General features: G+C 43.5%; 1 protein-coding gene across 10 annotated transcripts in view; it reads left to right on the top strand.

Moving 5' to 3' along the window:
• iqsec1b (IQ motif and Sec7 domain ArfGEF 1b) overlaps nt 1-26,540 on the top strand; it is a 224,462-nt gene that overhangs the window by 118,995 nt on the left and 78,927 nt on the right. For 4 of the 10 annotated variants that reach the window (XM_074629384.1, XM_074629470.1, XM_074630224.1 and 1 more), the window contains one exon: nt 1,677-1,730. The exons of 5 other annotated variants lie outside the window; for them this stretch is intronic. In XM_074629384.1, coding sequence (XP_074485485.1) covers nt 1,677-1,730 — 54 coding nt within the window. Of the gene's footprint in view, nt 1-1,676; nt 1,731-20,605; nt 21,140-26,540 lie in introns of those variants that run through there. One more of the 10 variants, XM_074629884.1, reaches the window with a different exon arrangement.

A 26,540-nucleotide genomic window follows, 5' to 3' on the forward strand; every position in this document is an offset into this window, starting at 1 on the left:
CATCTCACTGCAAACTAAGAGAATGGCCTCTTTTCCTGACGGGCTCTGTAGTGTCATTCAGCTGAATTGCTCTTCTTTGATAGTGCCACAAAGTAACACGGGTTTCTTTCTCCTGAGACAGGTCCATTAACAGATGCTGAGGTACTTCACCACTTAATACGGGTCTGTTGTTGGCCTGGCTGTTGGCCTGTTTAAGTTGATGTTACCCAACTTTACAGGCAGCTGATGGACTTTTTGGTACCTGAACAACTCCGGTTAAATAAAACAACTGTCTGTCACCGAAGAGCTACTGAGCTGAATCTGAGCAGAGAAACATCAGTGTAATTGTAAACTTCAGTCAGTAGCTATTGAACAAAGTATTGCTCCTGTGTGCAGCTGGACTGTTTTACTTCAGGACACATCATTAATAAAATATAAAATTAAGGGTGGATGGATTGCAAAGGAGTAACGCTTTCGCCCACCTCTGCACCCAGAGTTCATTGACATGGTTGCAATTCCAATAAACAACATTTGCAGTGTTTATGGGTGGGAAGCTGGTGAGGGATCATGTCGTTATCGCTGCACTGGAGATACCAATGGTTGGCTACGGCACCTGCAAGCAGAAAAAGGGTACGGTTCACACTAATCAAACAAACTGGACTTTGGGGACAAGTCTACTCGGATCCGAGTCCCTGATGTGAAAGCACCCTAAAAGTTGGTGTAAACCCAGCTTAAGTGACACTAAAGGGTCCCGACCAAGTGTCCTGTATTTGATGAGAATGAGAATGAGAGTACAGAGCAGCTTTGGCAGCATTTGCTTAATGTAGTCTCTGCTCAGTGGAGCTCTATTACCATGTTTGCCGGTATTAACTATGATTAGGTCTGAACCTACACAGTCATTTGTACAGCGGTCCATTAGCTGCAGAGGACTCATCAGCTCTGGATGAGAAGCGCGGAAAAAGGATGTGATTCCCTCCGCGGACCTGCCCTCAACGCAGCCAGTGGTTTCCATAGAGACCATCGGACCAATCCCCTCTCTCCCCTCCTCGGTACAGTGAGCTGGTAGCACAGTATGTTACGTAGGTCCCCTTTACACCCAGATAATCCTTGTTTGGTCAACACCCTCACATGTGAGAGCAGGCGAGACACAACTAAGATACAGAAGAGATTCTTTTAAAATGTTATTTATAGACTGTGATTAAAAAACTGTACTTACAGTGTAGATTGTGTCTGTAAAACTGAGTTTCTTTGATTTGATTCATGAAAAATGTATGCAATAAAACCAGCGTCAACACGAGTTAAAGCTCCACACAACAGAAACATAACTCCCTTTTGTTTTGCAACACAGCCGTGCCTCCGAGCTCTAATAGATATTGACCATATGATGAAGCAGACCTAATGGATATACAGCACTAGTTTATGTACATGAATGAATATAGATGAAGTAGGTTAAATGCAGGAGAGAGTTTGAGCTTTGGCTTCCGCTAATGAGATGTGTGGCTGGCGCCGGTTACATCATGAGACGGGGCTGTATACGTGAGCCTTCCTCCCCTCGCTGTGACCGAGCTTCAATGAGCAGCACGCCACGTCAGGGTGTGTGTGTGTGTGTGTGAGTAGGTGGGTGACCGAGGCAGCTTTAACTGCATGCTAGTCAGTCAGTGTGTGCCTCAGCTCTCTGCTCTCCTGCTCCCCCCCAGACCAGACACAGAGGATCCCAGCTCGGCCATGACTCACAGACGCCACCATCACTTGTGAGTACATGTGTAAATGTTGCATGCTGGGGGATTTTTTGAGGAATGAGGTTGCGGTTGAGGAAAATCTGAGAGTTTGGATTTGTCAGCAAAAACTTGAACTCACTTGATAGAGAAAAAAAAAAGAGTACTTTTTATTTTATTTCTTATTTATTTCATTTCATTCTGCTCTGTGCATGTGCATGTAATTTGTGTGTGTGTGTGCACGCTGCTATCGATGCTACCGTAGGCTAAAACAGACTCCACTCAGACTTTTTTTCTGCTGCACCAACAGAAGTAAAGGTGGACGGTGTTTGCGTAGCTCTGATGACGTCACGCCAGCTGAGCTATTTTTAGAAAGGGGTCTGAAGAAGGCAGCTTTTTTTTTTTTCTCCTCCTTCCTGGAGTGTTATTATTATTCAAAGCCTTTCACCGGCGCGCCCTCTCCTCTCCTCTCAGCCTGTTTAATCTCACTGTTTTGGTCAATTTCCATCCTTCCAATTGCAGCCTGTCACAGTCGTCGGGCCGCTGCATGCATACACATAACCACTTCACGGCTAAACACATTTTTGGAGGCTGTAATTACAGAATCCAGGGAGAAAAGCAGACAATGAAATAAGTCAAATATATGCACTTATATATTACAGAATATTCTACAATCTGTTTTACAGCAAAAAATACAGAGTTCCTGCAGTATAACAACCCTCAAACATTTTGCCCAGATTAATGACTATTGCTTCTAGCTATGCTAATATTTATAAAGGTGATCAATATTAATGAGGAATCTGGAATTATTCATGTATTCTAGACAGACTGTACTGTACACTAACTATACGAGAGGATTTATGTAGAGTTTCATACGCAGCCCCGTCGCCAGAAACAAATGTTGGCATTGTACATTTCTGCAAACGCTGAATGTCAACATTTCTGAACCAAATATAGGTTTCATGTCAGCCTCGTATCACGCTTGCAGAAATGCACAATGACACGTGGTTACATAACTTCACATAACAAGTCCTTACACGCTTATCGTCACGTATCTGCCAATAACGGTCGCTCGATATACCCAGGGTATATCTCATAGGAATGAATGGGAGCCCGCCTCCAACGCTGGATCCAGTTCTCTTAAAGGTCCCATATCGTGCTCATCTTCAGGTTCATTCTTGTATTTAGTGTTTCTACTAGAACATGATTACATGCTTTAATGCTCAAACAACACATTATTTTCCTCATCCTGTCTGTCTGAATATACCTGTATTCACCCTCTGTCAGAAACGCTCCGTTTTAGCGCATTTCAACGGAATGGCAACGGAATTGTGTTGCTAGGAAACAGCTTGGGTCCATGTTTACTTCCTGTCAGCTGATGTCACTCACATCCACTGCAACAGGAAATAAACTGGGACACATTTAGAATGTTTATGTTTAAAACTGTGTAATGGTCTAAATATTGTAGATTTGTGACATCACAAATGGACAGAAATCCTGACGGCTTGATTCAAACGCACAGTTTCTGAATACGGGCTGTGTGTATTTATCTGTGGATTGAGCGTTTTGACATGAAAATCTCCCTTTTTACAATATGGAACCTTTAAAACATCCATGACGTAAGCTAGTATGAACCAATTTCCATCCACCAATCAAGCGACAAGGGAGCTGTGTGTGCTGTAGCTCCGTATCGTGCTACATTATTAGCCCTTCCATGTTTTTCGCAATTAAATGTGAAGGATTTGATTTAAATCCCTCTTGTAAATATTCCGTTTCACTGAGGAATACGTCCCAGTAGAGACGCTAAAGACGCTCTACCTTCCGTTTGACTGGGACTTTAATGTGATTGGGTGTTGAAGCTATCAGCCTCAGCAGTACCAGCAGGCTGGAGTGGTGGGAGGGTGTCTGCGTTGACCTCTTGTTAATCCCACCGCCCGCCTGTCTACACAGCTCATCTATTAGTCCCAGGATGTTCATTGGGCCCTTTATTTCATCTGACATCCGACTCCCATAAAAGTCATATTTTCTGCCTGGCTGGTGCTGAGTTGCATAAAGAAAGAAGGAAGCCTCCATCTGTCCCACCCAGGGCTAGCCTTCGCTAAGCAGGGTGTTCATCACATTACCCAGCAGCCCCCTCCCCTCCCACGGTCAGGGCACAAAGCCGGGGCGTGTTCAGAGCCGGGGGATCGACCGCCGTGGCTCATGGTCATGTGACCCATCACAGCTCAAGGTCGCTGCTGGGTCAGTCTTGTCTAAATAAAGGGGGGCCAAGGCCATGTGCATCTGGGTAATACTCCGCTGCTCCAAATCATGACGTGTTTGTTTCTCATGATGACACATTAGTTGTGGTTTTACAGAGCTAACACAACTAGCTACCAACCGCTAATAAGATACTCTGGACTGAAACTGACTTCAGAGTTCACCACAGGAGCCAACGATGGATCCAGCTTCTTGTTTATGAGACACTTGCTGCCCCGGTCTTTGAATGGCTGCAATCAGCTTCTCATCCATTTTGCACTGACCGGGCGGAGTAGGTCCAGAACTAATCCAATCTGTAGAGACACGAGGGAGCGTGGAAATCAGATTCTCTTCCCTCCTGTCGAGCTTGTTGAGTGTCCACACACTGGACCTGTAATGACTTGTTGTGTTTCAGACCCTTCATAGCAGTACCACAGTGTAATCTACTGTTAACGCGTTAACACAAATTCAGTTTTAAAGCTAGAGTGAAGATACTGGCCTCATATGAAACATGTCATACTAGATCCGTGTAGTTTGTGTTGGAGTCTCGTCTGAACAGCGTAGCCACACGCGAGCGTGCATGAGACACCAACCTGCAATGATTTATACGTGTAAGAAGTTACAAACAGTCCCTTTAAGTAACGTAACAAACGTACTTATTTTAAAAACAAAGATTTGTTTTACTCAACATAACCTAGTAGTCTTGTTTTGTTAACGTTAACCACGTGTTTAAACCTGCGACTGTAATGTGGGAGAAAATACCTTTCCCTCAAAACGTAATTAAGAATACTTGTTAGTTGTATGGGACTGTAATATTGTTGGAGGGTTGCAAAAGGTAGATGAGAGCAGAGTTTTTCATCTGGAAAGCCAAAACAATCAGCTATAACGAGCTTAAAGTTGACCTCTGGGTCTGCAGAGAGCTTAAAGTCAGTTGATGATTCTCTGCTGGTTTATGGTCAACCTCTTTCAAACCGCATATAGTCATTCAATCTATTGTTAATATTAAAGTATAGAGTAGTGCAGCTTTAACTCGACTCCTTGATTAAACAGACTTTCTGCTCTTAACGCTGTTAATACGTATTAATATAGTAGTATCTACTGGGTGTATTTAGTGGCGCTGTGGTGAGGTCACATGGTTATTTCAGACTGCAGGACGCCATCAGAGCAAAGCAGCAACAATACGGCAACACGTTTCCAAACAAAGCAATGAGGTAATTAATGTGTGAGGGCTCTTCAAGGAAAGTGCTTAACAATTAGACTCTAATGGCTGTTAATTATTGAGAAACTGGGCTGTCAGATAATGAATGGTGTGGACGTGTCTGATGTGGGCGCTGTCATTTATCTCTCTGTGTCTTAACTCTGCGTGTGTGTGTGTGTGTGTGTGTGTGTGTGTGTGTGTACAGTAGCTTAATAAGGCCACATATATCACTCTTCATGACAGCAATATGAAATAAAGCAGCTGGAGCTGCCTCAGCGCTGAGCTCTAGATTGATTGATTTGACTTTACTGGAATATTCTTTGTGTTTCCTCAGAGCTTATTACGGGACCGTTAGCTATCAACATGGTTCCCAATCTACCGTTATCACAAAGGTAAATCTATCCAGAGACTTCGGCTCGCTTTTCAATAATGAATGGGTCGCTGAAATATTTAGGGAGACCTCCTGGTTAAAGTTTAATGCCTGACTCACTGTGCACCTGTACGTGTTGAAAGATGACTGCGGCGGTGTCAAACAGTCTTTGTGCATTGCTTTAAACTGTCGAGGAAAAATGACTAAATTATGAACTAAAGTGTCATCGTAATCTTAAACGCCGCCTTTCTCCAGGTCCCCTCGCTGTTGGTTTTAACGCTGCACAAACAAAAGGCAAAGACTTAGCCTCTGCGTTTTAGCCTCAGCGTGTAGAGATCTGTGTGTGTTTAGTATGCAGCGCTGGTTGTTGTTCACAGTGATATAAGAGCCGTGCAGCAGCACATCGGGGGCTGTTTCCAGAAGGCAGTAGTACAGTAATTACAGCTGGAAACCGTCAGATGTTACATACAAGTAGAGACATTCCAGCTAATTAAGAGTAACCTCATATAAGCGTTGTCATCGTGTGAAGAAGCCATAAATAGATTCTATTCACTCTCCTGCCTGGTGCCACTGTTTGTGTTGAATTGATCTAATTGTAAGTCTCTTTCATGGCAGCGCCGCGGAGCGCAGCTGAGACTATCGGAGATCAAAGCGGCCTCGCTTTCCCATAAATCTGCACGGAGGCAGATTCAGGCGGCTAGCACCAGCGCCATGCTAAATGCACGAGCTGTACCCGTACGACACACATCTGATGAGTACAGTGATCCGGTCTCTGTTGGCCCTGCAGGCTGGTAGCTGGCGGTTACTGGCTGCACTTGCATGCTAGAGGATAACGTGGCTGTTTGTTACAGTTCGCTGTCACGGAGCAGGCTGCATGGTTCAGTTAGCATCATGAGGTATCATATCAGGTCATCATGTAATTTGCCATATTTTCCTCCTTCTCAGCCTCTTTGTCTTTTATCTCTAAAAACAGATGTTGGGTGAAATGTGACAGAAAGATAAACCTCTGCTTGATTAGATTTTGCTGGTTTTCTATAATCTGATGATTATCACTGCTGGCTGTGATGCTGCTCTCAGGTGCTGCTGGTGCGTAAAGCCCTGACATTTGGGGATTTCCAAGTTGGCTGCTCGCTTAGTATCTGCAAGTTTGCAATTTCAAAAAGGCCAAATTTATATTAATATGAAAAAGGTTGCTGCGAGCATACGCCGCTTTGCATCATTGTCCGATGCCATGGTAACCTCAAACTGCTACTCAAAACAATGACAGATGTTGTCCAGAAACCCTCCCAGGTTCTGCTTTTAGCATAAAACAAGTGAGAAAGACTGCTGATGTTTGGTGTGAGCAGAGGTGGATGGGTCCAACAAACACAGGACTTTCAACCAGGAGTGTGTTCGAGATCGATATTTTGTTTTGTAGGTTACATTAGTGATGGTTGAGACATGTCTTTTAGTGACATTTGTGACGTGTTTTCCGTACTTATGTTACGTTTAAGGCTGTCAATCGATTCAAATATTTAATCACGATAAATCGCAAATAATTCACACATTTTTATCTGTTCAAAATGAACCTTAAAGGGAGATTTGTCAAGAGTTTAATACTCTTATCGACATGGGAGTGGGCAAATATGCTGCTTTATGCAAATGTATGTATATATTTATGTTTGGATAAAATAGCAGCGAGCAGGTATCTGGTGCCAGGTAGTGGTAAGAACAGAAGAAACAAATCACCGGCACTCACAGATAAAGGGTCTTTTAGGTTTATTCTGGGCAATCAAACGAACGCGTTTCAGCTATAAGCCGTCATCAGCGGGATATCTGTAAACGTTATGCCAGTTTAAATATATCAGGTGAGACACAGATACCAATCAGGAAAAGGGACTACATGATTACATAATGAGAACCATCCGTGGCTGCACTGCCAGGACACGTCCTCTCACGGCAACAGAGGCGTGGCCAAAACAGTCACAGAAAACTAGCAATGAAATTAAAGAAATATATATATATATCTTAAAAAGCCCACATGGCAAAAGCCCCTCAATAAAAATACAATGGAGACACAATCATCAATAACACAGAAAATACCTAGAACTAACAAAGAGCTCTTTGTTTGCGTTAAAACGAGGCGTTATTATCATGTTAACTTTGACAGCTCTATAGTCATTCTGCAAATCATAGGAGGGTACAAATGTTTGTAGCCTACTTGAACAAGAGACCACCTCTGAATGAAGGCTGGCTCTTCCATCCAGTCATATCTCAAAAATATATTGTGTGAAACAGAACATGAGGCAAAAAGAAAAAAGGTGAAAATAGAAAAGTAGGTACCTGCAGTTATCTCAGCTGCTTTATGGAGCCATTCGGACACTTCCAAGAACTTTTACTGCAGTATGTTTTAGTCTTTTACTTCGCTCTGTTAGCCGTTTATACCTTCGTTACAACTAGTCTATTATCTACTATACATTTTGACTGCATTGACTAAAATGAGCGGTCTTGTGTGTGCTTGGTTTATGTAACTCAAATCCAGTACTGCATCATGCTTTCATGACATACTTTCACATCCATTAAAGCCGTATTAAAAGCATGGTTAGTCTATGAAGAACAAATGTAGGCTCCCCCTGCTGATTTTGAATGATTTGTGTGATAACCTTAGCCTTATGTTGTTATTATTTAGTCTTTCTGATGCGTCTTCATCCTGTTTCCGGGGCCTGTATTTGTCAGGACTGTGCGCCGTGTGAGTGCTATCTTGGATGCCGTCCAGCACCTTGGAGAGCGCCGCGGCTCCCAGTCCTGACAGAACAGTGTTGCTGTCAGGATGCACTGAGGATAAATGGATAAAGCCTCTTCTCTGTATTATCTATATGGAGTGATATTATTTTGTTTCATAGTGATGGAAATTTACTGAAATGGGTTTTATTTTCCATCTTATGTCACATTAATGATGTCATTCTGTCCTGTCGATACGCAGCGAGGCTCAGCTTCCAACGTCTCCGCACACTGAAGAAATGCTGTCAAAGTTAACACAATAATAACGTATTATCACAAATTCATTTTAATGCCACTAATTTCTTTAACGCATTAATGCAATCGATCTTTCTGAGGTTGAGAGTGAAGATACTGGCGGTTCCAATCATGTCATACTAGCTTGTCATGAAGGAGGTTAAATAACGCTCCAAACTTACACTCAATTTTGATGAGGAAAAACTGTCATGTCCATTTTCAAAGGGGTCCCTTGACCTCTGACCTCCAGATATGTGAATGAAAATGGGTTCTATGGTTACCTGAGATTCTGTGGGTAAATGCAGTACCTGTGAGGGTTTCTGGACAATATGTGTCATTGTTTTGTGTTGTTAATTGATTTACAATTAAAAAATATATACATACATTTACATAAAGCAGCATATTTGTCCACTCCCATGTTGATAAGAGGATTAAATACTTGACAAATCTCCCTTTAAGGTACATTTTGAACAGATAAAAATGTGTGAATCATTTGCGATTAATTATCGGCAATCATGCAATTAAGGCAGCAGGGGGTGAGATCGGAGCAAATATGATTAAAAAAAGTTATTTTGATAAAACGGTTGCTATATCTTGACAGTAGCACAGGTAACCTGAAAAAACATCATGTTCCTCTGTGTCCTCCGGTGCTCTTAACGGCATCTGCAAGATTTCACAGACCGGAGGAAAACAAGCAGTAAGAGCTGATCTGAGGTCTGCTGTCCAGCTGCCGTCTATGAGAGCCGGCTGTCAATCACTCTGAACTCCGACCAAACGGTCAAACTAGGCAGCGCTGATCAAATATGAATCAATGTTCTGTTACGTTAATGTCTATTTCTCTCCTCAGATGTTCTCAGAATCATCTTGTAGTGCACGGTTTAGCTGGAAAATGAGAATGTTTGTGACGCCGCTGCCATTGTGAAATCTGGTGAAGGAAAGCCAAGTTCTGGTCACATGACCGGAGCACAGCCAATAGGAACGCTCTCTCTCTCTGAAATGACCTGTGATTGGTCAAAGTCTCCCGTCACGGGCTGGATGTTCTAAAGTCTGAAAACAGAGCCATGAGGAGGAGCAGAAGTCTAGTTTTCTCTCAGAACACTTGAATTACAATATACTGAAAGGTTATTATGGAATTTTTGCCCAATGACGCCAAATATATACTGACTACTGCAGCTTTAATTGAATTTAAATATTTGAATCGACTGACAGCCCTTCTTCAAATGTGTCATAAATACACCGTTGCCACCTGATTTCTCATCGACTCACTCACCTGATACCTGATGGTTGGTTCTTTTCTGTTTGTAGCCCAGAATGTGTGAAGTGTGTCACATCAGTGAGTCCTCTGTGTGTTAGCTGTGATTAGTTTGTTCTGTGTGGTCGGACTTTACTGTTACAGAGCGTTGTGTTGCCTAAAGGACACGGCCAGGCTGAGTCAGGACACACTAGGGAACCTCCTGGGTTCAGGTCAGCAGGTTGAACAGCGTGACTCCGCTGACATTCTGCTTCACCTTTCATGGTGTTTGTGGTGTTGCTGTGCTTCAAAGACCGGATGAGACCAGTGAGGCTCCGGTTCCACCCGCCCGAGGCAACGGAAACTGTGAGATATGCTAAAGGCTACTGGACCATAACTAAGAACATTTACTCAAATATTGTCCTTAAATACACTAACGTTGTAATGCTGCCATATACCATTACTTCACTATACTTCAGAGGAGTATATTGCACTACTTTACTCCGCTACAGTTAGCTAACAGCTATAGTTACTGTATGTCGGGGCGTCGTCTCCACTTGCTTAGCCACATTTCAGCAGTCTGTATGCATCAGTATTAATTCAGTGGTCAGATATGTAATAAAACACGTGGAAACCGCCAGCCGTGTCGCTCTTATCCTTTTATCCAAGGCAAAGAGTATAGAAGCAAAGAGACGAAACTCCATTGCTGCCATTTTGGACTGAAAACGCTTATTATTTTTATAGTATTTTATTGTTCAACACAGGCTTTCTGGTAGAATATGACAATAGAATCAACCTTTGTATGGCACTTTATAGGAGGACGTTTAACTGACGTCCGGTAGTCACTTTCAGTCCAAAATGGCGGAAGTGTAGCTCTGCTGCTGGGTGTGATGTTGCAATGGAACGAACAATTTACTTTCACTTCTTGGCAATATACATTCTGCCGTTACGAAGCAACCAAAACCTGCGTGCTGCGATGACGATGACGATGACGATGATGAAGCCTCACTGACTAAACTAATCTCAGTGAAAACAAAGATAAATGGATTTCCAGTTGCTCTACACTCGATGTGTCTGTGTCAGTCTGGCTGACCTTTCAACCGGATGTTGTGACGTCCTCGGACTGAAAGGGTGAAGCCAGTAAAATAGTCCGTGAGCCAGATCATAAAGCTCTGGGTAGCCCTGCACTAAGATAATGAACTTCTCTTACATATTTACCGTAGACTGATATTTACGGAAGAAAGAAAAGATTTCTGCCGGCTGTGATTGGATGTTCCCCGTCACATGACAGTGTCGGCGTGCGCTACTGCGTTTCAAAAGTTCTCTCTTTTGAGCACGCCTTCCGTACCTCTACATTGACAACAATGGATTTGAGGGCGCAAAAAAATGCGGCATGTGAACGTCCCCCTAATGAATCTGAGTACTTCTTCCACCACTGAGTCTAACAGTTCGCTCTGTGTTCAGTTACATCATTTACAAATTGGATTTCTTTTGAGGAGCTACTCCCAGTAAATGTTTCCAAAACACAAAGCTGTTTTTCTAAGAAGCTAAGAAGATAACAGAATCAAACTGTTAATGTTATCGGAAGTTACGTTATTAAAAAATAATTATTATAAGAAAAAATACAAATTAAACAAAAGATATATTGAACTTAAAAAAGGTCAAAAACGTATGTAACGTATGTAAATACACGAAGATGCAGCTTATAAAACTGCTGCATTGCTGCACGGCAACTTCTTTGTTCATATCTGCCAACATCTGCCCCGGTCACAGCACATCTGTAATGACTTGATATTATCTGATCAGACTATCGACCTGCGGATACATCAGTTGCCCTTAGTTACAGCATTAATTACAGTTGATTAATGCCATCATTAGTTTGAAGAGCATTTTAATTCTCTATATTAATAACTGTCACTGATATTTAGCAGCTCGTCTCAGAGAGGTGAAGCACGCTGATAAGTGACCACAGTGTTTCCTCCCCAGGGTTGGTCTTTAGGGCCGGAGGCCACTAGAGGGAGCACAGCTCTAAGGCTTTACTAATGTTCTCCTCGGAGCACATTAATCCTCCTTCAGATGACTGGGAGGCTGCAGTGGTTGATGGAGATAAGCAACGTAACACTGACTGGCTGACTGGAGACCTCCTCAGACATTAACTGTGTTATCTGGGTTCAACAATAATACGTTGACTCTGGTCCAGTCGCTGATTACATAAAATGGAATAACATCATAACAACATGCTGTTAGTTCACGGCAAAGCTGACACAAGCGGAAGTTAAGAGTTGCAATAATAAGGAAAATAAATATTTGGGCAATACAAATCTTCTAAACTTTGATATTCTCTAAACTTATCATCTTCATGGAAAATCCTTATGGCTTCATTGCCATTATGGCATGACGTAATAAGTAAGTACATTTTTTATTTCAATTCTGTCGCAGTAAATATGTTGAAGTTGATTAGATGAAAAAAAATCCATATTTTTCATTAAGTGCTTCTTGCTGTCATTTTGATCCTGACAGAAGCTCAGACTTGTTTCCAAAGTTCTTAAAGGTGCTAAATTTGATATCCAGAGCATATGGATGTTAATAATTAACCGTTTAACCGTTAACCCACATTAAGCATTTTAACGGATTAACGCTATCGGTTAAAACGGTTAAAAGAAATGTTAATAATGAATTAAAAAGCTGAGAAAAACTCGTCACTTTAAGGAGAAAATCTGGTCCACCTTAAGAGAGTCTGAGCCGGCGTTACAGATACAGGAAGTTGGCTCCCGTCTATAGCTCGCTTGAGCGGAGGAGTTGTAGCCTCGTAGCATTTATTCACCGACTAATAAACTGTACACACACTGTCTGCTACACCTACGTTCACAGCTAGAACGCCACCGACAAATCCACACTCCCCGCCGCCAGACACGCACACACGGTCTGTCGGAAACTCGCTGAAGTTACGCCACGCTGACAGAGCGTATGTGTGGCTACAGCGGGCACGGAGTAGCCTTCACTCAGCTCCACCTCTCACGTGCATGCTGCTCACTCCACACTGCAGAAGAGTTAGTTTAGCTCTGAGAATATCTAGTGAATGTTCAGTGGACGTTTGTGCAGAAATAACTGCTGCAGCTCCTCCAGACCAACAGAGGTTTCCCGTGTCTTGTGAAGTGACGGGGCTCCGCAGAGAGAAACGTTATCGTCTCCGACCAAAACTCCGGCGTCTCCCCCGTTCCCTCCGGCCGCGGTCGGGAGGCTGAGGCGGGAAAAGCCAACACTAGGATCAGCATTGATTCATGGAGAGACCTTGGTCTGGTCAGCTAACATTACTGCCAAGCAGCTGAAATATAGAGTGATATTGTGCTTTTAGCTGACGTGTGTCTCCTCACTGTGTTGAGCGATGCTCCTTCATGTCTATTTAGACCGAGCACAAGCGTGCGCCTGACGCTGACTGTTGTTGACTTGACGGCCACAGGTGAAGCTGTTAACGAGACATTCTGATTCTTACAAACAGTCCCTTTAAGTGACTAACAGTAAATGAATCTGCATCTATTTTAATAACTGATTATCTATCAAGGAAAATGCCAAACTCTTTTTGGTTCCTTTTTCTCTGTTTTATATCTCTGTAAATCTACCAGCATGTGACAGCTCTTCCTTGACAGGACGGGCTAAAAGGAGCAGTCAGTGAGTCTCACCTCGAGCTTTAAGCTTCTGTCTCCAGTGGGAGAGGCCTGCAGCTGAGGGAGATAGCCATCGATCAGTGTCTAATGTGAGCCACGTGAGGACATAATGTACAGGAACCTCCTCCTCTTTCCTCTCATCACTCCCGCTCAGACCTCAGCTGGCTCCTCGCCGCCTCACAATAGCTGCAATTACACGGACGGTAGTCCCCCCAGGTGGCGGCGGCGGGCTCACGGGGGCTGTTAAGACCGTGCGGGAGACGCCGCGGGCCATCTTTATTGGTTTCCTGAGCTCCAAGTGTAGAGGTGACGATAAGACCGGCGCTGGCCGTTTATCACTGGCTGCCATCTCTGCGGGGAGAAGGCCTTATTCTTAGTGGAGAATTAACACAGCAGGTGAGGAGGGAACACACCCCCCCCCCCCCCCCCTTCTGACAGGAAACACGCTATGATGCAGGAGAGCGAGGCCTTTTAATGAACTCTAAAGGTCTGCGGGTCACGGCGAGGTGCCACCCTCACATAACGGCAGCGATGCGTCTTCCTCACTCTCTCGTCTCGCCTATAAAGCTCTTCTCTCGGATCCAGGAGGAGGAAAAGGCATCAAACTCTTATCTTGATCATATCATGCAAATTTCCGACTCCCTCTCTCAACTTCCCAACACGCTGTTCTCCTCCTCCTCAGCAGCGCCTGCATGAGACCTGAATCTGTTGAGAGAATGTAGGTCACATGGTAAACTGTTAAATTTCCATGAGGATAAACAAGATAATGGGATCTGTTCTGCCGACTGAATCAGCAGAACCGATCGGCTGCTGGCGGAGTTTGGAGCCTTTTTTTTTTCAAGGAAATACAAACCGCTGTATTTCTTTTTCCAATAATCAGTTCCTGCTGGTGTTGAGAAGGAAACACATTCTACAGACGGGACTAGCATGTACGTGCATGAATTATGGAGAAGAATAACATTACAGAAGCTGTATTCTCCTGGATGAGATCAGGAGAGGCTGAAAGTTACAAGATCAAAAGTTTTTCTTGAAGTAAACATCGACCTCTCTTCAGATGTGCTTTGTGTCCTCTAAGTAGTAAATGTTACTGTGTGATTTAGTGTCTTGACCTCGTGTATGTGTGTGTTGTTTCGATGCTGGAATGTTTCCCTCACACATACGTACATACAACAGGAACTAGGGATGATCATTTTGCAAACATTTTCTTAACTGATAACCGACCCTCGTTAACCGATTATTAACCGACAAGATTTGTGCCTCGCATGCAGCTGCAGTGTATGAGCACAACATACAGTCCCCAGTTCACTGTCGGGAGAGCTACTGTAGCAGCTACGATGCTGCGTTCACTGTCTCCAGTTCACCGTACGGGAGCGTTAACTTAGCAGCCACGATGCTGCGTGTAGTGTCGCGGACATGTAGCCACTTTCCCAGTGAAAGTCTCCACCGCACATTTAGTTTAGTTTAGCAGGTTGTCAGCTGTGTGTCTGCCCGGATTAACGATAACGATTACCCGACAAACAGTGTGTGTGTTTGTGCTACGTTAGCATCTGTAGCTCTGCTGGTAGCTTCGTGCTCCCTGTAGTCACACACGAGCACTTTGTCCACGAAGCAGCTTCACCCCGAGCCTTTCCAAGCCGACCTAGATCCGGTCGCGGCGCACCGCCTCGTATGTGAGACTCCCCAGCCTGCCGTGTGTCCTCACACCCTCCAGCTGGCTGTTACCGACGAGGGTCTTTTGGCACAGAGAAGTACTTGTATCGGTACTCGGTATCGGCGAGTACCCAAATGTAAGTACTTGTACTTGGTCTGAACAAAAGTGTTATCGGTGCATCCCTATCGTCCATCTTTATATACAGTCTGTTAAATGAATGTTTTTTTGGAACACTATTAGATGCTCACACCTGGAAATCTCATATTAAACAAAATTTAGAGAACAAGACCGAAGTTAACAAATAGCAGATTTCCCTTCATCTTAACATAGATTTCACACCCAGCAGTACCCGCTGAACTACCACATCAACACTGTTGGTTTTCCTACTTTCATAGTGCATCTTGGGAGTCTTTATCTTTATTACAGAATGAATAGAACAGTCCTCGTGCTGGTTGTTAGTCCCCGGCCTGCTGGAGCTACTGATTCCTAAACCTAAGACAGCCAAAGCCTGTGAATTAAAGCCGAGCTCAGCTGGAGTGAAAGGCTCGTCCTTCCCCAGGTGCCAAATGGATTCTGCAGTTATTACCATAATGCTTTCCTCCATCTCATTTAGCTCCAGGAGCCCACAGCTGGTTACAGGAAGAGCTGCACCTGGTTACAGCCGAAGAAACAAGCTCCTACTTTACATCCTTGACTTCTGTAGCTCAGACGTTGTTGTAGGAATGAAGCAGCAGTAATTAATGATCATTCCTGACGTGGGATTTCCTTTGTCTGCCCCGGTAAAGAGGTGATCAGGCATGGACGACGTCTCACTCTGCCAGCGAGCAGACCTCGGGCTCTAGAGGACCGAATGATAGATGGGCTACCATTTGGCTCCACCGTCTGCTCAATAATGTGCTGCCGGCCCCCCCGAGTGCCCTGATGCCCCCCGTCAGACTGTCAGTGAGACAAAGGAAAGTGTTTACACTGGTCCTTAATAAGGAGAGAGGAGCATGTGTGGCCCGGCCCGTAAACCCGTCCTCTAGTGACGCTAAATGAATGAAGAGGAAATTACTTTTACTGCTCCGTCTTTAACTGCTGCGTCAGTTTGGACATTTACAACATTATGTTACAGCAATCTGTTTCCAATCCAACGTCTCCTCATACAACGGTTCGTATGATTTTGTACAAAAAGTTATTCCTAATTTTTAATGTGTTTTCCTACAAATGTCCAACAACATTCACAATTTCCGCTCGTTACATGTATACAGTACATCCATCCATTATCCGTCACCGCTTATCCCATTCAGGGTCGCGGGGGGGCTGGAGCCGATCCCAGCTGACATCAAGGCGGGGTACACCGTGGACAGGTCTCCAAGACTATCACATAGAGACAGACAACGCACCTACGGGACATTTAGAGTCAACAATTAACCTAACCTGCATGTCTTTGGACTGTGGGAGGAAACCGGAGAACCCGGAGAAACCCCACGCTAACACGGCGAGAACATGCAAACTCCACACAGAAGGGCCCCAAGCCGGATTCAAACCTACGACCTTCTAGCTGTGAGGCGACAGTGCTAACCTACATGTATACAGTCTTTTCAAAATAAACTTCCGTCTTCACAGGAAACAACTTGGTAAGGTTTAGGAAAAGGCTGTGGTTGCTTTGGGTTAAAATAACTCCAGAAACGATGTTACTTAAGTGCGGAAATTACATGATAAATAAATCAACGTTGACTTCTGGTTTCACACGGGACTCTAACCCGGTCTCCTGGGCGAAAGTCCGGTGTTTTTTGACCCACCCATCTACCCCGACCTCCTCCCTACACGTCACTCTTTATACTTCCTGGTTCACAATTACGTGGATTACATACAAATTAATTTCGTGGGATATATACGAACTACAGTGCATTACATTTTCGTAGATATAGCTAAGAGCGGTGTAAGAGAACAGCCTGGCCAGGAAGGTTTTCTTTTAGTGAGGATAATTATTCAGTCTGTGGAAATAGTTGTATAAGCTTTCTCACTGGTAACTTTGAAACGTTTCAGAAAGTAACCCTGATGATGTTTCCAAGCTTGGGCTTGTCTGGGTTATAAATTGGGGGCATGAGGGCGTTAACAAAAGACTCTATTACGTTGCATTATGGGAAATGTAGGATCCAGTGTTTTTTGGTCTTGGGGAATTCGGTGGCTGAGTGGTACTGAACATATTGAAAGCAGAGATCGAGAGCAGCAGAGTGGCAGCTCACCATCGGCCCCATGTGACCAGATTGCTTTGCAGTTACTGATCGGAGTATTTCATAAAAATGGAGATTTAGTAAAATAAAAATCTATTTCAGGAAGCAGAGGTTTATGGTTTTTACTTTCTGTGTTCTTTTCCAGAGTCGTAGTTTGTTGTTGGATTCGCAGCAGATATCTCAACGGAATATATTCACGTTTTGTAGATTATAACCTTTATTCTAATGGCATTGACTATATTTTCAATGTGTCTCCAGTTGTACAGGATCTCTACGACAGATCTCCAGGCTCTTAAAATTAAATCCATTACATTCATTATAGTGAGAGCAGCTTTCGCCTACAACCCGGATTTGTCTTTTTAAATCTGTCTCTTGTAAATCCCTCAACTTTATGGAAGTGAAGTACTAACCGAGCCATGTGGCCCGTGTTCATTAACAGGATCCCATTCTAGTATCGCGTTGACTGATTACTGGAACATTTCATTAGATTCAGCCTTCAATCAGCTGGTTCAGCCTGATAACATGATGGGATTCAGTGTGCTGGTCTGCAGCACCGTCCCACTGTGTGAACTGTTCAGTTCTCTAAACTTTCCTCTGCTGTTTTCATGACTCGCAGCCTTTTTACAAAATGCTGTCTGTTCTCACTTCAAAGCCGCGTGCCAGGCTGAATAATTGCCGTATCGCTTCACGCAGCTCCCCACCCGGCCCGCTCCTCCGTGGCTCTGAGAGCTGAAAGCTGCTGCTGCAGCGAGCGCCGCTATCGCGTCCAGCCTGCGTTTCAACATCTCTGCCAGAACGTCACCGACAGCTGAATCATCACGGTAGAGAGTAGACGACCGACCGTCCAACAGTGGTATCTGTATTAAGCAGAGAGTGACCGTGGCAGCTCTCTGTGGTGATAGGGTTTGTTTAGCATTTCAGCATCGCTGAAGTTAAAATTGATTGACACATTTCAGCTGAATGGACTTTTTTTTCTTTTGATATTTCCCACTCTGTATAAGCTTTCTATCCTTTCACTGCACTGACAACAATCCAAGAACCCGGAGGTATACTTTCTTTTCTTTGTTTCTATATAAAAACTACATGATATTTGAAGACCATGATTTGTTGTACTTTGGGGAACATATGTAATCATCAACTATTGATGACCTGCGTCTCTACATCCATCATTAATTCATTCATGCAGCTATACTCGGGTATTCCACTTTATGCAGAATCATTTTTTACATGTTTCACAGTGAGTTTCTGTTGATGGAGAATGTTTTTTCATTGAACCCAGGCCGTCACCTGGACGGCGTATTAAGGCCATTGTAGTTAAAAAAACAAATAATTACGGAGCGCCAGGGGAGGGGGGTAATATTCAGAGAGCAAACTCAAAATATCTGAGATTAAAAGGGATAGTTCTGGTGTTTCTCAGTGGGGTTGTATGAGGTACTTATACATAGTCAGTGTATTACTACAGTAGAAAAACATCTATATCATTTTAAGTGTACGCTGTATTTAGAATATCTTCACGTTGCCGTCAGACAGCCCTTTCTGACGGGGATCTGAAGCCGTTATCTATGCTCTCGACAAAGCCACCAGACTCCATTTACAAAAACAGTCATTTTACCTCGCAGAACACGGGAGTCGCTGGTCTACCGCTGCCTAAATCGGTTAGTTTGTTTGTGTTATTGTGTGACTTTGGTGAATCCGATTGAACGTAATAATACAAACCAACTAATGCCCGGTTCAGACTCAGGATATCAGCCCCATTATAGCCCGACACGGCCGTCGTAGGGGATCGGGAACGATAAATGAGTGTCATGTACGAAAATCAATTGTTTTATCTTGTGTAGTGTGTCATAGTACACGACAACGGACGCCACATCTGTGACGCCTCACGACGTCCCGACAGAAAGTCTAGCATGTTAGATTATTTTTTTTTGCCTTCCACGACATGTTCCGTCACGGCCGTGAATTTGACCGGCTGAGCTCAGACGCACACAGCCGTAAACAGAAGCACATGGCTACTTATTATGCAGAATGATGTCATCGGACCTTCCTCGCAGTAGGATATTCAGTCCAGGTTGTGTCGGAGTAAAAAACACCACCGCGCATGGAGCATCCCGTTGCGCGCCCGCTTTCTTTCTCTTGTCTTCTCCCTGTGAATTATATTTTATATTGTTTTCCCCTGGAGCCTCGTGGGCCCCTTAACATGCCCGGGGTGACTTGAGCCCCAGTAAGCCCGTATATTAAGACGGCGGTGCTGGGAGAGTGTGTGTGTCGGAACAGGGGACCGACGTGTAGTCCGCCATGTGTCGCGGCCGAGTCACGACAAGAATTTATGACTCTCAATTGTCTAATCTGACATAGTGACCATCAGAACCGTCACAAATATTTTTTTTCAATGGAGTTTGGTGGCTTTGTCGAGAGCAGAGATAACGGCTTCAGTTCCCCGTCAGAAACATAAACTGTTTAGCTGTCTCACGGCAAGATATAGCTGTGAAAATATTCTTAATATAGCGTACACTTAAACTCATATTGATTTTTTTAGGTGAGCCTTTCTTTTAGGCGTCTAAAATGTGTTTTGCTCCTGCCCCGTCCACAGCAGCACATTGCTTTGCTTCCATGCGTTAACTCCTATCTGTTTCTCCAAACTGGGGGCGTACCAACTGTCATCTACTACTACAGTAGGTACCAATTCAAAGCACCCGAACTATCCCTTTAAAGTTGTGAATAATCTTGCAAATTTACGACTTTAATCTCTGAAATTATTTTCTCTGACTATAACCCCCCCTCCCCCGGCTCCGTAATTATTATTTCTTTACCTACAATGGCTCTAAAAGTGTGAATTATGTAAGTATAAAGATGATTTCTGAGTAGAAATTATTTGTGATTGCTCTGAAACAAAATTCAGATCTCAGTGCCGATTGGTTCCCCTCACTCTGACCCTGATCTCTCTTCTTCAACCAATCAGCTAGAGACATATCAAGGGTCCATCAGTGTCTTTTATTGCTGTGTTTAAGGTTGTCCTGGCAACCAGCCCAGGCTTTATTTGTACGTGTGTGTGTGTGTGTGTGTGTGTGTGTGTGTGTGTGTGTGTGTGTGTGTGTGTGTGTGTGTGTGTGAGGTCGGGCCCTCCTGGGTGCCGGCTTCGCCCCTCTCCTCCGCACCATGTGCTGCTGCTGATTAGCTCGTCTCTGAGCAGGCCCGGCCTGGCAGAGGCAGCGCAGCATCTGATAAAGCCTAATTGATACGGCCACCGAGGGGGAGGCCTTTGTGTGCTTTGTGTGGCCCCGGCGAGGCGCAGCAGCAGAGTCAGACCTCGTCACTGTGGCTGCTCAGACAATAGGAGCAGCTGTAACTCAACTCTGAGGAGCAGTGATGATGGAGACGGGGACGTCCTCTGCTATTGACTGACTGACTGGGACGGAGCGAGCGTGGAGAGGAGGAGGAGGAGGACAAGGAGGAGGTTTTGTAAGAGAGAGAGAGGTTGTGTTGGGACAAACCTTTTTTTGCCCAAATACTCCAGAAGAAGTCCAGTGGCTTGACATCTTTATCAAGGACATACAGGGAGGACAGGACAGGACAGGACAGCTCTGCATTGACAAAGGGAGCAGAGGGATGCAGGTCCATGTGGCCCAGATATACAGATGCTGAGATGGGACTGTACCATGTGGGGCTGTCAGTGTTGTTGCCTAAACTGTGCAGGATTTGCTTTGTTCTTCTTAATATAAAACTGTCTTTTCAAACAAGCTTTTTTTCTCTCTCTGGAGTCGGCACACAATGACATTTTTAATCTAAGTCTTTGTTACTAGCTGACAAAATGTTGAAGTTCAAATCTTTTTGTTTGGATTACTGGCAGTTCCTCTGTCTCCAGCCGGGTTTCTATAAAAGGTAAGCTGCTGTATAGATCATGTTTGTTGATTCTAAAGCTTCAAATATTCTCTTTTTCCTCACCTAGAGAAAAGACACATAAATAAGTCCTTGTCCTGTGTGGTAAAGTGTCACGTTTGGATCACCACGTTCCAGCCTTCATGCTTGTTGTTTTTACTGCCGTGTTTAAAGGGGTTGAAATGGGGCACGAGGCCCACGTGTCTGTGAGGTCAACTGGTCTGAATGGAAGTGCTATTGTTGTGGTTTTGCCCTGACAAGCTCCAGAGCAGTCTATTGTGTGTGTGTGTGTGTGTGTGTGTGTGTGTGTGTGTGTGTGTGTGTGTGTGTGTGTGTGTGGTCCCACTCATAGTTATTGGCTTGGCAGCATGACGACACGTGCTCTGTAGTCTACTGTTCCAGCACGGGAGCAGCGTCAGTCTAGGCTCAAGTTTTTTGTTTTTTAAAGTTTGCACGACAAATGAAAAAACGCTTGCTTCTTGTACATGTGTTAGATATTGTGAAAATGGTATGTGTTTGTAAGAAAACAATGATAATTACTTTCAATTTAAAGTAACACATGACAGATTTTACAAGTTAGTTGAGTCAATAAAGAAAGTATAACTCATCCAGTGCAAACCGTTAATATAATAATATTTTATTTTGTATTATATTATATAAAATTTATATTAAATTATATTAAATCTTTATATTATATATAATATTTACATTATATAAATATTCATATTATATTAAATATTACAAATATGTATATTATACTAAATTATATCATATTTTATAATTGTATAATATTAAACTATATAATTTATCATATTAAATTATATAATATGTTATCATTTTAAATTATATAAAATTTATATTATTTATTAATTTAACCTCTGGGTGCAAGGGGACTATATTTGTGGTTACGGTGCAGCCAGTAAAAATTTAATGTAGTTTATCAATTAATTGATAAAATGTGACATACATTTTTAATTTGCTTTTTTATTTATTTAACTTTTTATTAATTTCCTTATTTATTTACTCGTCTGCTTAGTTCCCACTTTTATTTATTTGTGATTTTTTATTTATTTTTGCATTTATCTTTTATTTACTTTATATTTATTTTTAAAATATTTAATTACTTACTTTACTTTTTTCACTTTTTATGGCATATTTTGTTATTTATCGAGTTTATTATTTTCATTTATTTTTTGTATTTTGGCAGGTTCTGTCCTCCATAGCTAGTAACAAATATCGATGGTATTACTAGACTGAAATAGGACTTATCTGCATCCTTGGTTTGTGTTTATCTCTACTTTAAAAAAGGTTAAGGCCGTAGGAGTCGACTGAAAAGTATGTTGTGAGCTGCCTGGAGCAGAAATCAGAGGATGAGGAAGATGACCCACAAGCTAACTGTCAAGTACAGTTTTGTCCGAGGTGTTAGCTAATCGCCCAAAAATACATTTCAATGATACATTTATGTTTCACAGGAAATTAAAAAAAGGTGATTTTAATGTAAAAACACTCAAAATGTTGCTCTCTGGACCTTCAATACAGCTGCAATGTTGTCACCATCAAGTGAAAGTTATTTATTACAAGAGTTTTCAATGGGTTTTTGCAGTGTGTGACTATACATCCTAAATAAGTGATACACACTCAGCTTGAAAGCTAATTTTAGCAGGTTTTCTCCTGGCCTCCGTTTTGTCTCATTTCCTATGTGAGACATAATAATGAGAAAGACACCCACGGGGTCAGTTGAAGTGAGCAAACTCTCGGTCTGGTTCAGAGAATGGTAATCATAAAAGGGGGAATAAGTGATGTGGAGGGGAGCATTTCCGAGCGTGAATTGTCACACACCTCCAGGTCATGTTTATTCATGAGTCCACCCATCCCCCCCGTCCGCCACGCAGCCGTGTCTCCGGAGGGGTGAAGACAAAAACGTCCCCCCAAACGACACGGCTTAATGCTCGTGTGTTTCCCATTTGAACACCAGACGGTGATTGGATGGTGGAGACCCATTTCATTAAGGATGAGCCAAACCTTTGTGTTGCCTTCGAGTGCGGTGGGACTGGAGAGCGTTCATTTGCTGTGGCGTTCCTCAGTTGTTTTGGGAGACAGACGGTAATCAGCTTCAGTTCTGTGCTTGAGGATGAGGTTGTACACAAAGGACAGAGCTGCTCCTCACAGTGTTTGGTCTCTTCAGCTGGAAAATCAGCTGAAATCAACACGCTGCATCTTCAACTTTTATAGATTGTTTAAGGGTCAGTATATATACTAGAGGTGGGAAAAACATTGATTCTCGATTTTTTTTACGATTTTTAAATATATTTTTTAACACCAGAATCGATATATTTGCTTGATTTGAGTCTATGTGGAGGTAGAAGGAAGTTACCGCTTTTATTGTGGTAGTCTGAGTAACATGACGTCATATCCGTTCCGTATCCGTCAACCAAAACAAACCTCAGAGAGTCTAAAACGTTGGAGGGTCAGCGTGGATACGACCTGCACCCTCCCATGTTAAATCCAGCGTGGTAAACACTACACATCCAGTAAAGGATGGAAACACTTTGGGTTTCACACATTGACAGGAAAAGCAGAGCTAGACATCACGGCTAAAGCTGCATGCTAACTCTGTCACGGACAGGAAACGTTATCGTATGGCGTTATCGTTTCCGTGGTCATATGTCAAACGTCCACTTGGACTCGAGGATGAACTGGTTAGATTTTGTGGTTCAAAGATCACTGTGACCTCAATTATGACAATGTCACACATGACTCACAGGATAAAACGATGACGTGATGACGTTTTGGACGGACACGGATATAAACGGCACCTTGACTAGTTGGCTTGGGAGGCGTACGACCGCGAGGCGGTAATTCTAGTTCAGTAGTAGTATATCCGTGTTTTCCTCTTGACTCCAGTAGATCGATGACCCCGTTGGTAATGTGTCAGCCCCCCCGCTGTGTGTGTACTAATGGTTTTACCTGCGTTAATAGCTGGGGTTGACAGTAACGGCTGCTGTGTTGATGTGGCGTGAGGAGAACCTGTGATTGTGCCGGAGTTAAGGCAGCGAGGTGAAAAACTCTGGGATAGAGCTCGACCCTCTCTGCTGGTGTGGGTCACTGTTCCACATCAAACTGTCCAAACACGGTAGTTCATCAGCGCTGAAGACCTACACCTCCCCCCCACCACCCCTTCATCATTCACACCCACTGACTCCATTCTGCTTCACATTTCCTCCTCATCCACTTTCCCCCCGGCAGACGTGACCCGACCCCCCCCCCCCCAGTGTACCGCCACTAACTCTCGACAGAGTAATTGCACATAAAAGTGGCTCCTTTTATGCGTTTCAATTCCCCGCACAGAGATCGGGGGCTTTGCCCTTTTTCCCTCAAGGATTCATCTGATTACAGCGGGTTTTTTATCTAAAGTTAACAGACAGAGCCGTGGCCTTTTAATATTCCACACTCATTGTGGACCGGAGCGAGCAGCCTCCGCTGAGGACCACATTCAGGACATCAAAAGGCTTTTTGAAGAGTCCCTGGTCTTCCTCACACTGATCCCAAGTCTTTAAAATGCAGATAAAACCTCCAGAGGCTTTCAGGATTCACACCAGCTCACCCAAAATAATGGCAATAATTTGTTTTTTTCCATGCTCAGAAGCTCGCTGTAGAACAAGTTGGAAAACAGGATATACAGTCGCAGCTTGGTGTGATGAATTGTCATCTTTAATAGAGTGCTAATTGCATTCATTTATTGGCCAAAGCGAGCGCGGGCCTGTGAATGTGTCGGTCCTCACAGTACGAACTGACACTGTTATATTGTGCCAGCAGCTCGTTCACACCACAGTGCTGCAGGGCGCTCAGCCCGCCAGCCAGCCCGTTCTCCGCTGTACCCGTTGGCTGATATGCCTCGTAGCGGTCAGTTTGATATCAGCCGCTCTCTGTGATTTTTTCTCCACGCCGTGAAATAGGAACATCAAAGTCTGAAGCCCCCTGTCAAATCAATCTGCTGTGTACATGTGTACAAAGTGTGGCGGCGCAACTTGGAGCTGCAGTCGCTGTAAGTCGGAGCTTTGTAGCTTTGAGTCACGCTGCAGAGTGACACTCGGGTCCCTTTGTTGTTCAGTTTGCACTAATTATGTCGGCTGTTGAGCTTTTTTCTTCACTCGATTTGGGATATTCAGAGAGGCACAAACTTCAAGGGCCGTCTTCAACCAAAACATTTTTACACTAACAGTCATAAACATATGATATTGACAACTGATCAATTAGTTGATTTAACCCCTTACCATTCTGCCCTCTTTTATTAGAGGGGTAGTGGTGGGGGACAGAGGATGTTCAGGGTTAGATAAGCAGTCAACAGTAGATTTCACATAGAAGTGGTGTACATCATCTGAAAGATGGGAAACTGAGGATTATCAATAAATTAATTATATTAGATTAATTAGAACATTATGATAGAAGTATGTGATGGTCATCCCCATGCTCTATTATGTCTCAGCAATTGTTACCCATTGTTCCACAGATTTGGTGCTAAATTTAACCATTTGTTACCACTGGAGAATTGATAAAACTGATCAATATTCCCTCGAAAATACCACATTAAGACACCAAGACCTTGAGGAACACCATAGAAGAAGCCATGCTGTGATTTGGGATCAAAAACTTTTGACATTTGGAGATTTCTGCAAGAATTGACATTTTTTGGCGATAGGATGGCGAGCACTAAACTGCTCAGAAACCCCCTTATTGTCAATATTTTTAGTTTTCTGGAAATTTTCTGGACAGTTCTTCTGCCTTTTTTTGGATTTTTTTTCGAACATTTTTCAGTCTTTTTTCTGGCATTTTTCGGTCACTTTTGTGACATTTTTCAGCATTGTTTTGGAATTTTTTATTTGTTCGAACATTTTCCGGACATTTTTCGTCGATGAGAGAAATCCCTCTTATTGGCTGTTCAGCTTAAACAAATCAGTGCAGAGAAGAGAAACAGAAGTGAGGAAAGCAAGCGAGTAAAGTCAAGAGAACAAACACAGAAGACTTCACATTGTTCATCTTCATCTCATCTGATCGTTCCAACAATGCAGATATTTTCACAGCAACATGAACATCTGGAATGACGCTAAGTGGTGAGAAGATGGTCAGCAGACTCTGCTTTGTTTCATGTACGGGTCATAACTCGTATATCCGCCGTCCTCGGTCTTCCAGTTTCCCTTTTTGAATGATGAACACAGACTACCGCCGCCTGCTGGTGTGGAGAGTTATTTCCTCTCACGCAGGAGCAGAACGTACGTGTTAACTTGTCGGTGGCTGGAGTCTTTGCGGTGTGTTCGAGTGCAACTTTTTGGCCAAGACAAAGACGACATGAGGCGACGCAACGGTCGGCCTTCGTCGCCGCTAGTTCTTTGATGGCCTTAAGATG

The sequence above is a fragment of the Sebastes fasciatus genome, chromosome 1 (assembly GCF_043250625.1).
Source record: "Sebastes fasciatus isolate fSebFas1 chromosome 1, fSebFas1.pri, whole genome shotgun sequence".
Lineage (NCBI taxonomy): Eukaryota > Metazoa > Chordata > Actinopteri > Perciformes > Sebastidae > Sebastes > Sebastes fasciatus.